This window comes from Tinamus guttatus, unplaced genomic scaffold, assembly GCF_059628265.1.
Source record: "Tinamus guttatus ecotype Peru unplaced genomic scaffold, ASM5962826v1 Tinamus_guttatus_pri_ptg001150l, whole genome shotgun sequence".
NCBI classification, from domain to species: Eukaryota; Metazoa; Chordata; class Aves; order Tinamiformes; family Tinamidae; genus Tinamus; species Tinamus guttatus.
This window is the reverse complement of record NW_028289684.1, coordinates 267,161-279,173: the sequence shown is the minus strand read 5'-3', so window position 1 is coordinate 279,173 and position 12,013 is coordinate 267,161. Positions and strand designations below refer to the sequence as shown.

Genomic DNA, 12,013 nt, shown 5'->3' with positions numbered 1-12,013 from the left:
CGAAGCCGCAGGTTACACAGGACTGATGACAGCTGCGCGGGCTCCATCCTTGGGACCTGGCAGCCTGCACATCATCCCCAGCTCCGCTCCTCGCGATGAGCGCGGTGCAGCTCGCGCGGCAGAGGTGGGAGGGCTGCTAGTTGTGCCTTAAGCCAAGGCACGACCTGCAATAGCTTCTGAGGAAGAAGGAATTTGGGGAGCTTCGTGTCAGCGGGAGGCACTGCCCGTGCTCGTGGCATCTGCGGGAGGATTTGTCTGCACCTGAGCAGGACGCCCCGGCTCCGTTTAGGGTGCAGGGCATCTTCTTTACAAGGAGCTGCTCCTGCACCTTGCGCTGCGCGGCGAGCTCTCCGCTGACCGCAGAGGCAGCCGGTGCGGGCTCAGGTGCCACGTGGGCACCAACGGCTGGGCGAGAGGCAGCCCCGGGCACACCCAGCACTGACCTCCTCGTGCCTGGGTAAGGCGGCCTTCTCAGCAGGGGATGAGAAGAAGGGGATGAAGGAAGAATCAGAAAAGCAAAGGCAATTAAAGGTAGAAATCAGACACCACGTTTGAATGAGGTTCTGGAAGAGCTTTTTGTTTTTAAACAGATTTTTTTTTTGTAAGTCTCTGGATCCGATCCTCTGGGGCTTTCTACCCACCCTTCTAATAAATATCATTTACCACCAACAATAAAGTCTCCCACATGAAAAGCTCTCACTAAATAAAAACCTTCTACTGAGAAAGCTTGGCTGGGTTAGCTTGGCAAAAATGAGGAGCTATGACTACTCTCCATAAATACATCAGTGGATAAACACCAAAAACTATTTAAGTTAAAGGACAATGTTGGCTTGAAAACAAACCAGGAATGAACCGGCCACGAATAATTCAAACTAGAAATTTAAATAAAGTTTCTAACCATTCAAAGGCAGTGAAGTTCTGGAATAGCCTTCCGAGAGCAAAAGTGAAGGCAAGGCATGGAACCAATTTGGAGTGGGGGTTTGATTAGTTTATGACAGGATAGTCTGACACTGCATTTGGTTGGACTCGAGAGTTCCCTTCTAGATCCTGGTTTCTATTAGAAAGGAATATATACATGAAAAAAATCTTCAAGTGGACAGCAACCACCCAAGGCAACATGGGCATGTTAAGAAGGAACAGGTACTAAGAAGCAGGTAACTGAAGAGTAACTGGGAAAGTTATTTTGCTCTTTCGCATGAGGCCAGAACTCCTGTAGATGGACTGAAGAAAAAGACTGGGGCAAATACCTGAAGCTACCGGCGTGGCTGCAGCGGGATCTGTCGCGCAGGGCTGTAACAGGCCAAATTCCTGCCTGCAGAGGAGCTGCCTGACGAGCAGATCCCTTGGAGACAACAATGGCTCGAGCCATTAGCAGCAACACGGCGTCTTCTCTGCATTTGTTCTCTGAAGAACAGCTTGTTCCCTCCAAACAATGAAAAGGATTCCAGGTCAGGATGGAAAAATTATTATGTACTAGTTCTCAGTGATTAAAGGGAGACTTGGAGATTTAACAGGCTGCTACAGTGAGGCTCCAGAGCAGACAAGAAAAATGTACTCTAGCCAGCAAGGGGCAAGTGACACCAAATTCAGTCTGGGTTTCAGACCTGCTGCATTCTGGAGGGTAGACAATGCTAAATCTAACCTCATCTCTAGGGATGAAATCTCCCTGAACTTCCACTTTAATGCAAGATTGGCAGTTTTCTTAGACACCTTTCCTAACCCACACACATATGTGCAAGTGCACACAGGTGCGCTCACTCACCCACACAAAACCCTTCATTATCAGCACTTAAGGACCAAAGGGTAGAGAGCCCGTATGCAGCCATGCCAGCCTTTAGAGAACAAACACCTTATGGACAGATGAAAAACAACAACAAAAAAAGTACTGTGCCATGATAGTCCATATCTAAAGCAATGACCTTGTTTACACAAGGTCTGAGATTCATTATGCTTGTATAGGCAGCTGTAGGCATCGGTATATGAATATGAAATCTCAAAGTCTGTCCACTGGAAAGCACTCACGAACATCGATTTCCAGGGCGCGGGCTGCGCTCGCAGCCCCTGCCTCTCGCAGCCCCTCCTGGGCCCGGTGCAGAGCGCCCTGCGTTCGCACGGCGCCCACGCTGACGTGCTCTACTCAAAGGTCCCGTCTACGGCAGTGCTTCAACACCTCGTCCTGCTCCTGAAGCGTGCATCAGACCGGCCCACGGATTTCTTAAAAGAGCAAAAATGTCTTCTCAAGGGTAAGAGCAGATCCTCCAGGGCAGCTGATTTGAGTTCAGTCTGTTTCTGGAAAGGAAACACATGTGTCAGACTCCACATCACCCCGCAGGCACCTGAGCACAAGTGGAGGTGCTGGCTGGGGGAACGGGGATGCAGGTAGAGCTCGTGGAAGGCAAAATCAGGAACTTGGAGACAGCTGCCTCTGCACCAGCCTGTGCCCCCAGCCCATCCTGCTGGCAGACAGCCCCATCTTCCTCCTGCTTCCCAGCCGCTTCCCAAGGGGCACAGGACAGTGCCTGATGCAGTATCCAGCTGCAGTAATGATGCAGCCCCATGCAAGCCCACACTCCATCGCTGCTGAATTAGAGGAGGTAAGGAACCAAGGATTTGGGGGTGATTGTTTTAGCTCCAGGCCTGCAGACAGGGCAGAGGCTCCAAAGGGGCTCAGCGGGAGAGCCCGGTGCGAGGAGCCTTGGGCGCTCAGCGGGACGGGGCCGGCACCGCGCACGGCCTTCCCCATCTGCTGGGAGCCCGGCCAGGAGGAAACAGCCCCCAGCTGCATTGCTAAAGAGCCCACGGAGGCCTTGGAAACCACCTCTCCTCTCCTACACACACACAGGCCTTTCAAAAGCGAGGCCGGGAGGAGGGGTAGGGCCGGCAGCTGTGGGCGCCGCTCCAGCCCTCCACGTCCTCTCCCGTCCTCTCCCTCGTTGCAGGCTCCATTCGAGCCTTGCCCAGGGCGGCTCGCAAGGGGCGGCAGCAGGGGAAGGGCTCGGCTCTCCGCAGGGGATGGAACAGCCGGGTTTGAATCAGGGCTTCACCAGCAGCCCCTTACGGGGTGGGCCGGGGCAGAGGGGCAGCGGCATCTGGCTGGTCCCTCTCCTCCCTTCCCAGGGCGCTTCCCCCGCTGCTTCTCCAGGAAAATCCCAAACAGGAAGGCATGTTGTGGGACCCTTACCTAAAGCCTTTCACAAAGCACTCAGTGCCTCGCGGGTGTCTACATGTGCCCCAGCCCTAAGGACAAAGCTGCAGGCGCTTACCGAGCGGCAGCGCGGGCGCCTGGCTGCGCGCGTCCGCGGCCTCCGCGCGGCCGTCGGGGCCGCCCGCCTCCCACGCCTCGCTGCTCTCCGACGCCTCCGAGCAGGCGTCGTGCGGCCCCTTCTGGCTTCCCGCTTGTTCGCCCGTGCTCGGGTACCTGTCCTCGCTGCCCGCGTCGCACGGGCCCCGGGCCTCCTCCTCGGCCCTCACGGCGAGCCAGAGCCTCACCTGCGGGGCGCCGAGCTGCGAGCGCTCGCACAGGCCCGGCAGGTCGTCCTCCTGCAGCGCCTTGTGCTGTTTGTAATAGTCCTCCAACACCTCTCTGCCGGCAGGGCTGACATCTACCACGCCTGGAGGGAAAATGCCCCGCCTGTAGTTCTCATACCATTTCAGCTGCCCGTTCTTGTAGCCGTAACGGCTGTCTCCAAACCAGCGGATCACCTCCGCCCGCGGCAGGCCCGTCTGCGACACGATGGCATCGTATTCCTGGTTTGTTGGCCGTTGCGTCTGCACAAACATTTGTTTAAGCAAGTGCCGCTGCTGGGCGGTCTTTTTAAAGTTCAGTTTGGTTTTTGGAGGAGTGGGGGGCCGGCTGGGGCTGCCGTCCCCTTTCTCGTTTGCACTAATCCCTGGTACTTCACCTTTGCCGTTGGACTCCGTCACCCGGAGATTTTTGAGGTTGATTTTGATGGGACTCACTTTGCGCTCCGCTGAATTTGGGTTGTTGGTAGATGCATCGATGGAGCCGTTTTCACTTGAGGCCCTCAGGTCATCTGAAGAGTCTTCCTCTCCACAACCATTTTCAGCCTCTTCCTCCTCCTGCTGAACTGCTTCCTCTGCCTTTTTATTTTCTTCCGCCACCTTTTTTTTCCTCCTTTCAGAGAACCAGCTATCAATTTCTCTACGCGTCATTTTGGTCTCGCCCCGCAGGCGATTCACCTCTTCCTCCGGGGGAAGAGGATTTTGTGCAAAACTGCTCTCTAGTGCCTTCAGCTGCTCTGGCGCTCGCTCCTTGTATTTGGTCGGGGTGAAGTCGGGTGTTTGATGCCAGGCTTGCCGTCTCGTTTGGTGATGAGTGACGGGTGTCACTGCTGTTGTAGAAGCCAGCTCTGCTCCTTTGGGTGGCACGTCAAAGGCCATTTCAGGCAGAGAATCCAGAGTATCTCCGGCAAACGCGGCTCTGCCGCCTTTCACGTTCCTGTAATGGTACCTTCTATCACTAAACCATTTTCGAATTTCCTTCACGGAAAGGCCTGTAATTTTTGACAGCCGCTCCACTTCGACCTGGCCAGGGAACTGATTTCTGTAGAAGCTGCCTTTCAGTGCGGACAGCTGCTCGTGGGACTTCTTGTTTTTGTAAATGTTGGGGTCCAGGAAGGCTTGTGAGGAGATGGCGGGACACGCGGTGAGCAGGGCCTGGGCGCTGTTGACCACTTTGACGGTCGATGCGTTATTGGAGCTCACGGTGCTGTGCTGCGTCGCGGGCTGGGGCTTGGCAACCGAGGTCACTGCTAACGAGAAGGAGGAACCGGTTCCTTTCAACCCATTGGTCATTATGGGCTGGGTAACCAGCAGGCCCCCTGTTCCTTCGGGCTGCCCAACCACATGGCCAGGTAAAGTGGCCTGAATAAGGTGCGGGACGTTGCCAGGGTTTGCAACTAACGGTGTGTTTAAAACCGTAATTGTGGGTTGTGGCACAGACTGAATAACTGTGTTAAACATCTTTTTCCTGGCATCTTCTATCTCTTCTGGTGACCAGCTGATGCCTTGCTTCAACCTCTGCGCGGTAAACCAGATCTTCAGCTGCTCTTCTGGGTATTTTGTCACCACAGTCAAGTAGCAGAGCTCAGCTTTCGTGGGGTAAGGGAACTTGTGGAAAGAGTTTTTCAGGAAGCTGTTAGAGTCCATGGCTGCGTTGTATGTCGGAATGCTACTCAAGGGAATCATCACCTTGGGAAGGGATTTGGATGTAGGGAGCTGCTGGTGCATTGGTGGTTGCTGCGGCAGTGATACAAGCTGTGCAACACCAGCCTGCAGAACAGGCACGTTTCCTATGATGGAGCCGTTCACAACATGAGATGATTTTGCTGAGCTTGCCGGGGGCTGGCTGGCCGGCGCGGACCCGTTTGTGAACGAATGCTCTGTGTCCTTCCCCTCTGACTCAACGCTCGGTTGGTTCAACGGGTTCTCTTTCAGCGTGTGGATTTTTTTGGCCTCGGGCTTGCCTTTCATGATCTTCATGATGGGGGTTTTGGTGATGATAATTTCAGACTGACCATCCGCCGCTTCTTCGGGGACCTCTCCAGGAGGGTCGTGGCTGCCGACGGCCTCACAGAGACTTTGTTCCACGGTTGTTTGCTTATCCTGCTTAGCCACGCTCCACACCAAGCTTGTTTCACCAGCGTGGGACTCTGCGTTGTGCTGAGAGAGCCCTTCGTGGCTTTTTGCCAGAAAGCTGCATGCAACACACACGAACACAGGATCTTGGCTAAAATCTAAGTGCTCAGAGTCCAGGTGACCAATGAAAGGATGAAGCTCTTGAGATCCAAAGTTACAGTACTTGCACACATAAGTATCGCTGTCAGCAATACCACGGTGCCCGTTGGATAATGCTCTGTTATTACTGTTGCTTGCACCTGCATCGCTGACTGCTGGCACCTCAGGAGGAACATCCTGTTGAGTTCCTTTATGATCATCTTTTACAGCATCCAGTTCGGTCTCCTGAAGCACCAGTGTTTTTACTGGTATCATGCAGGGAGTCGTGGATTTTCTTTTGCTAGCCATGACTGTAATTAATCCAGATGATTTTTTTAAAAAAAATAAATTAAATTAAAATTTAAAAGTGCTATTGCAAATGTTCTATGGTCTAGATTCCAGCAAATTCATGGTGTCCCAAGGAGCTGTTGTCGAATGTTGACAAATGTTCATATTTGCCACTGAACCTGAGGACAAGGAGAGAGAGGAAGGGTTAGTTCCCTTGGCACTAGACATAGCACAACTGTCCTGGTATTTAACTGTTGCACTCAATAAATCATTTTCAGCCTGCTACACTGGAAAATTTTAACTTGACCTTCGATTTACCATATTTTCATAAGTACAAGCAGTGAATTATCTGTTTAAAAACCAAAAACACAAAGCCAACCTGTGCCAATCTGTGATTTGGCAGCGGAGCAGATTTCCCAAGGGGAAGCTGACCACAGAACTTCCCTCCCAGGTGCCTCCTGGAGCCTGCTCTGCCACCTGTTTTCTTTCCCTGCCCATAACTTGAGCCTTTTCCCCCAAAGCCTTGAAGCATCCAGTTCTACGTACAACCAGCATTCGATGTGAGGTGGATCCAAGAGCCTTTTTCCCCCAAATACATTACTTTTAAAAGAACGGTGGGTATTTGTGGTATATTATGTGCACCACAATTCTCATCTGCTGCTGGGATTCACTTGCTCCCATGCAGTGAGAGGCCAAAAGCAGAGGAGATGCCCGGGCTCCAGGCTCTGCGCTCAGCGTCTCTGCGCCAGCGCGCGGAGGCAGCACCAGGCAGGTCACCCTGGGCCACCTGCCTGGTTTCCATCAGAAAACCTGACGAAAATCAACACGTTCCCGCAGAATGTTTCGATTTCTTCAAAACCGCCATTTTCCAGACGTCCTGTCGGAAACTTTCGTGCCAGCTCCAAGCACCATGCCCGTGCCAAAGGCCTTTGCGTGCAGAAACGCCTGCAGAGAGCAGACGGTTGCTGTTGCAGCCATGTATTTTGGCCATCCTTACTCGGGAAGCAGGCAAATCATTTGTGAGCTTGCCCCCTGCCACCACACACACCCTTTGTTATTGTTTTAACAGTATCTTTGAGTTTTGGGCTGGACTTGCTTGCAGGAGGTCGGGCCCCCAACGCCAAGCACGGTTCGGCAGCACCCACTTATCTCGGGTTCTCCAGCCTTCCCCATCCTGCAACACTTAGGACTGTCAACATTCACATAACTTAGGCAAGGGTGGCTATTTCCTGAGAAAGTGCCATTTCTCCCTAACACAAGTCCATTTTTTCTGGGCTTGAGGTGACCAGAGATCTGCTGCATGGAAAGAAAATAAGGAATAATCCCTTAAAAAGGCTCCGGTTTTACTCTCAAGCCGAACGGACTGCCCAACTGCTGCAGCCTGTGAAGGCTGGGGCTGGATGGGGCTTTGCCAAAACGCTGTTTCTGGTCGCTGCAGTTCTGCAACCTGCACCGCGATGCCCCAAGGCTGAGAGCGCGACCCGAGGGCACCAGAACTGCCTGCTGCAGCCGGCACCGGGACTCACTTGCCCAAATGGGTCCTGGTGACGGGGAAGGCAGCAAATCTGATGGAGAAACATCTCTGCCTTAACCCCTTCTTTAATCTTTTACAGGAACCGCCCCCCCCCTTTTATTTTTTCCTTTAAACACATGGATAAAACTGTAGTTTTTCCAGACTGCAAGGTCACTTGGAAGCATATGGACACACTTATTCATATTACAAACCCTCTGTGCCAGACTTTCCTGGGATTTACAGTAACAGAGATGGAGCTTTATAAAAACACTAATAAAAATCTGAACTAAAAAAAGTATTAAGAAAACAACTTACCATCCTACTAGACAACCCACAAAGATAACTCCTAAAACACTAATAAAAATCTGAACTAAAAAAAGTATTAAAAAAACAACTTACCATCCTACTAGACAACCCACAGAGATAACTCCTATCAGTTAAAGCAGTTGTGCACCAATAGTTTTCTTATAGTGTATCTTCTGAGCTGATCTCATGCATAAAAAAATGCAGATCAGGCAAATAACTTGGTAGCGCTTTTGCAATATTTACTCTGCCTTTTTTTTTTCTTTTTCTTTTTTCTTTAAAAAGAATGAAAGATCCAAAAATCAAACTAAGTAAATCTGAACATTAGGAAATTTACTAGAAATTCATTAGAAATTAATAAAAAAATATGGTCAGGAAAAAAAATTAGTTTTAAAAATAGAAGAGCCGGGATGGCCAATTCTGGTCTCAGCAATTTTCAGGCACAATTTAAAAGACTGATGGGAAAACGTAACTTCCCGTTAATGTGGGCTGATCTGAGATTACAAAATAATCCTGTAAATAGTGTTAGTCATCACTGAACTTGGCATCGGAAAAGACTGTTTGCTATGCAAAACCTTCATGAACAGCTAGAGATTATAACTTAAAAAAATCTAGAAATAAGAAAGTATTACTGCGGTGATCTGGATTTAGATGGTGTGAACTTGGTGCTCTCAATACCTGCATTATGCCACTTTATCCCACCTTTTTGTGCTTAGTCTTTCCATCTGCAGAGGGCCACAGAGTCACTCATCACCATTAGCCAGCAGAAGATTTGGATGACTATGAATGGGCTTTGCTATTCAGGAGGGAACTGCATCCCTTTGACACCAACCCCAAGATTCTCATTTGCGATTCTAAGTTAAATATTACACAACCTAGCAGGGTACGCTGACCTTTCCAAGCCGAATCAATTAGGAAAAAAACAATAAGAACAGCCTCGAGGCTACAAAATACAGCTCCGAAAGCCGAAGGGAGCTCAGTGTCATGGAAGCAGCAGTAACAGGGGGTTCTGTTACTGCACAGAGCTCTCCGGAGTTACGTTCACCTCCTCTGCAGCTCGCAGCTTTCACGGATACTTGTTTGATTTCCTTCGGCAGCTCTAAAACAGGTCAGGGAGAAACTGCTGGGCCCTCTGCAAGTGTTGCCTTTCCAGCAGAGCTATTAATAGAGATCCAGCTCCAGAACCTCCGTTGCTGGAGGCAGCTCAAGTCCCGGCTGGATCGTCCCCACGATCAAAACCCACAATTTTTATCTGTCAACTGAGCAAACTCGACGCAGAGCAATCGAGATTCACCGAGACCCCCCGTGCCATTTGCACAGGTGCCTCCCCGAGCCTGCAGCCACGACGGCCTTGGGTGAATCCGAATGGCCTGACCCACCTACAGGGGCTCCAAAAGCTCCACGTTTTCCAACGCGTTTGCAGCAAGCTCCGTGCTTTGCCCAGCAAGGCTGGCTAAAAACGCACTCCAAGTCGCACCAGCCCGCACAGCTCCCCTGCTGGGGATCCAATATTAATGCCACCTGAGAACACAGATTGCCAATTTAGCTGGAAGTGAATCACTGTGTCAATTTACTAGGAAAAAAAAATTAATCAAGTGAACTGTTTGTCCATTTCATTTCCATGGAACAGTTACATAACCGCATGTTAAGAGCATGTTTTATTCACTGTTCAGCTCCTGGAATGTACTAATACTTTAATGCACCGCTAATATGTAACAGAACGTATAATTCGTCCCTTTTGCTGTCGTTAGAATAAGCAGGGCTGTCTTAATGGAGGGGTTAATTTAAGGGCAGAAAAAGGATTCAATTAAAAATCAGCCCCGTATACCACCACAGTAAGGGTTTAAAACCAATTTGTATAGTAATGTGTGGAGAACAGGACTCACCCTGTGCCTGACTAACGCAAGGAGCCGGAGCTGAATGACAGATGTCTGCCTGGCAGCCAGGAAGACCATGGAATTATGCTAAAATTGATGGCTCCTGTTTAACCCACAGCTGCTAACTCAACAGTGAAATAAAACTGCACGCAGAAGCCACCACTCTGAAATTACCTGGGTACTTAAACCTGTGACTGGAAATTCAAAGGAAAAGTGCCTTAAAGCAGGGTCAAACAGCTGGGGGCCCAACGGTGCTCACGGCGAGGCTAAAGACAGGAGGAGGAGCAGCCTCGAGGGCGTTTCGGCCTGGGTCTAGCACCGTTCGATCCTACCCCAGCACCTGGCTGGAAACACGTTTTCTTCGGCACCAGCATCTCCAGAACTGGCAGGTGCCTCTTCACCGCAGGACGGAGCCAGCAGTGCTTGGGTCTCGGCCGCGCGACGTTGCCGCGCGACGCGGGCCCAACCGCAGCCGTGAGGCACACGCGCGTCTTGGGCCTGCGCAGCTCCTAATCACAAAGTGAAGAAAAACAAAGCAGTGTTGGAGGCACCTGCTGCATTTTCTGCAGTTTTCTGCAGCGCTCCCCAGGCCGGCACCACAGGCACAGCCACGTCGCTTGTCATCGAGTGGATTCTTGAGGCCTGTGCCCGGCCCCAGGAACGAGGCCCGTACGAGGCCACCGAGGCCCCGCATCCAGCCAGTCCGGCTTAAAACCATGCAGAAGGAGCAGCACAAATGTGCTAATAAGCCCACGATTTAAACCAGCCCTGTGGTTCGGATCAAGGTAATAGGGGAGGCAGACAGAAACCGCTAAACCCCGGCTCCTGGGCAATGAAAACAGCACAGCACTTTCATCAAAGACAGCCCTAAAACTCAAACGCGGCTTTAAACGCTCCCTCTGGCAGCTCTTTCCATACCAACCTTCCTTCCTGCGTACCCCTCCGGGCCCAGGTGCGCTCTGCTACCGCGCGGCACGGCGGATCTGTCCCCTCGCAGGAAAACGATGCTGCGAGACTGGTCAAAGTGAGCCTAACAATTTCAGAAAATTTACTTCTGCAGAGATTAACAAAGGGAGGTTTCGAAATCCGCACTGCTGAGTATGAACTTTCAGCTTTTTCCAGCTTGGCTGGATATAACTGGTTTGGTTTTAAATGTTTCAGTGAATTAATGAGTTAGGTTGTTAATGCAAAACATTCATTCTATGCGGTGCCAAGGTCCCCAGTTAGAAGATTAATTTTGTGACCTTTCGCAAACCTCGCCTAGGAACAACAGCAGAACCCCCTCCGTGCAGCATCGCTGGACACCCCGTGCCCAGCAATACCCAGCAGCTCCCACCTCGTCCCCCTGCAACAGGGACCACGAGAGAGACACATTTCTCTGCCCCAAAACAGCCTCCCCCCGGCTCCGGCAGCTCTCATACGAGCTCTAAGTCTCTACACTAACATTTTAGCATGATTAGGTACCATAATTTGGACTCCAGTGTTCAGTGCTGCTCTGCTGAAGGGTAAATGCAAGTAAAAATAAAAAATAGAGAAATCCCCACTCCAAAATAGAAGTAAAATAACAGTTTTCTCAACAGTTTTCTGTGCCTGCTAGGCAGGCAGACACACTCCCCAGGTCAGGGACAAAGTTGATGTTTTTGTCTCATACAAAGCCAAGCACAATATTGGCACTTCAAATAATAGCAGTTTGTTTTTAAACTGAACCTCTGCAGGCCCTAGTTGATATCATAACATGGGGTAACAATGAGTTGCCATTTGAGGTTTTTTTCTTCTCTTTTCTCTACCTCCTGCAAGGCCCACGAGACCCACTGCTTTCTCTGAGGAGTCGACAGGTGATTTTGCCACTGTCCATCAGTCCTTAGCAAATAAAGGGCAGCAAATAAACGACGCCTGTGGTCAGCAGCAAAGAGCCAGGGCTCTCGGACATGCCCAGAACTGAGGGGGTTGTCGTGTTCATGGTCCTGAAACGAAGCGGTCATGACAGAGAAGTCTCCCCTGGTTCTGGAGTGGGTTACCAGTCTGCTCTGCACGTCCCGGGCTGTCGGCTCAGCAAAATTTACTTTTTATTTCTGTTTATTTAAGTTTATTTACCTCGGCACAGGGAGTGCTGGAAAGCCCTCGGGTCGGGGGCAGCGCGCGGGCACCGCGTGGCGCGTCCCCTCCTGCGGCCCGCGCGGCCGCCCCAGCGCTCAGCCTCCTTGGTTAGTCATTAACATTTGTTTTGCATTTGGAGTCCCTTCACGAGCGCTCATGTAGGAGTTCACCAGTCACGTTAATTATCCAGCTTATTTCC

At 51.0% G+C, this 12,013-nt stretch overlaps 1 protein-coding gene across 1 annotated transcript in view; it reads right to left on the bottom strand.

Annotated features, from left to right (window-relative positions):
* Positions 1-3,237: 3,237 nt before the first annotated feature.
* The window catches only part of ZHX3 (zinc fingers and homeoboxes 3), a 44,018-nt gene continuing 35,242 nt past the window's right edge, over positions 3,238-12,013 (bottom strand). Inside the window, exon 3 of the mRNA XM_088538716.1 lies at positions 3,238-6,203. Coding sequence (XP_088394842.1) covers positions 3,238-6,045 — 2,808 coding nt within the window. The 5' untranslated portion in view covers positions 6,046-6,203. The remainder of the gene's footprint in view (positions 6,204-12,013) is intronic.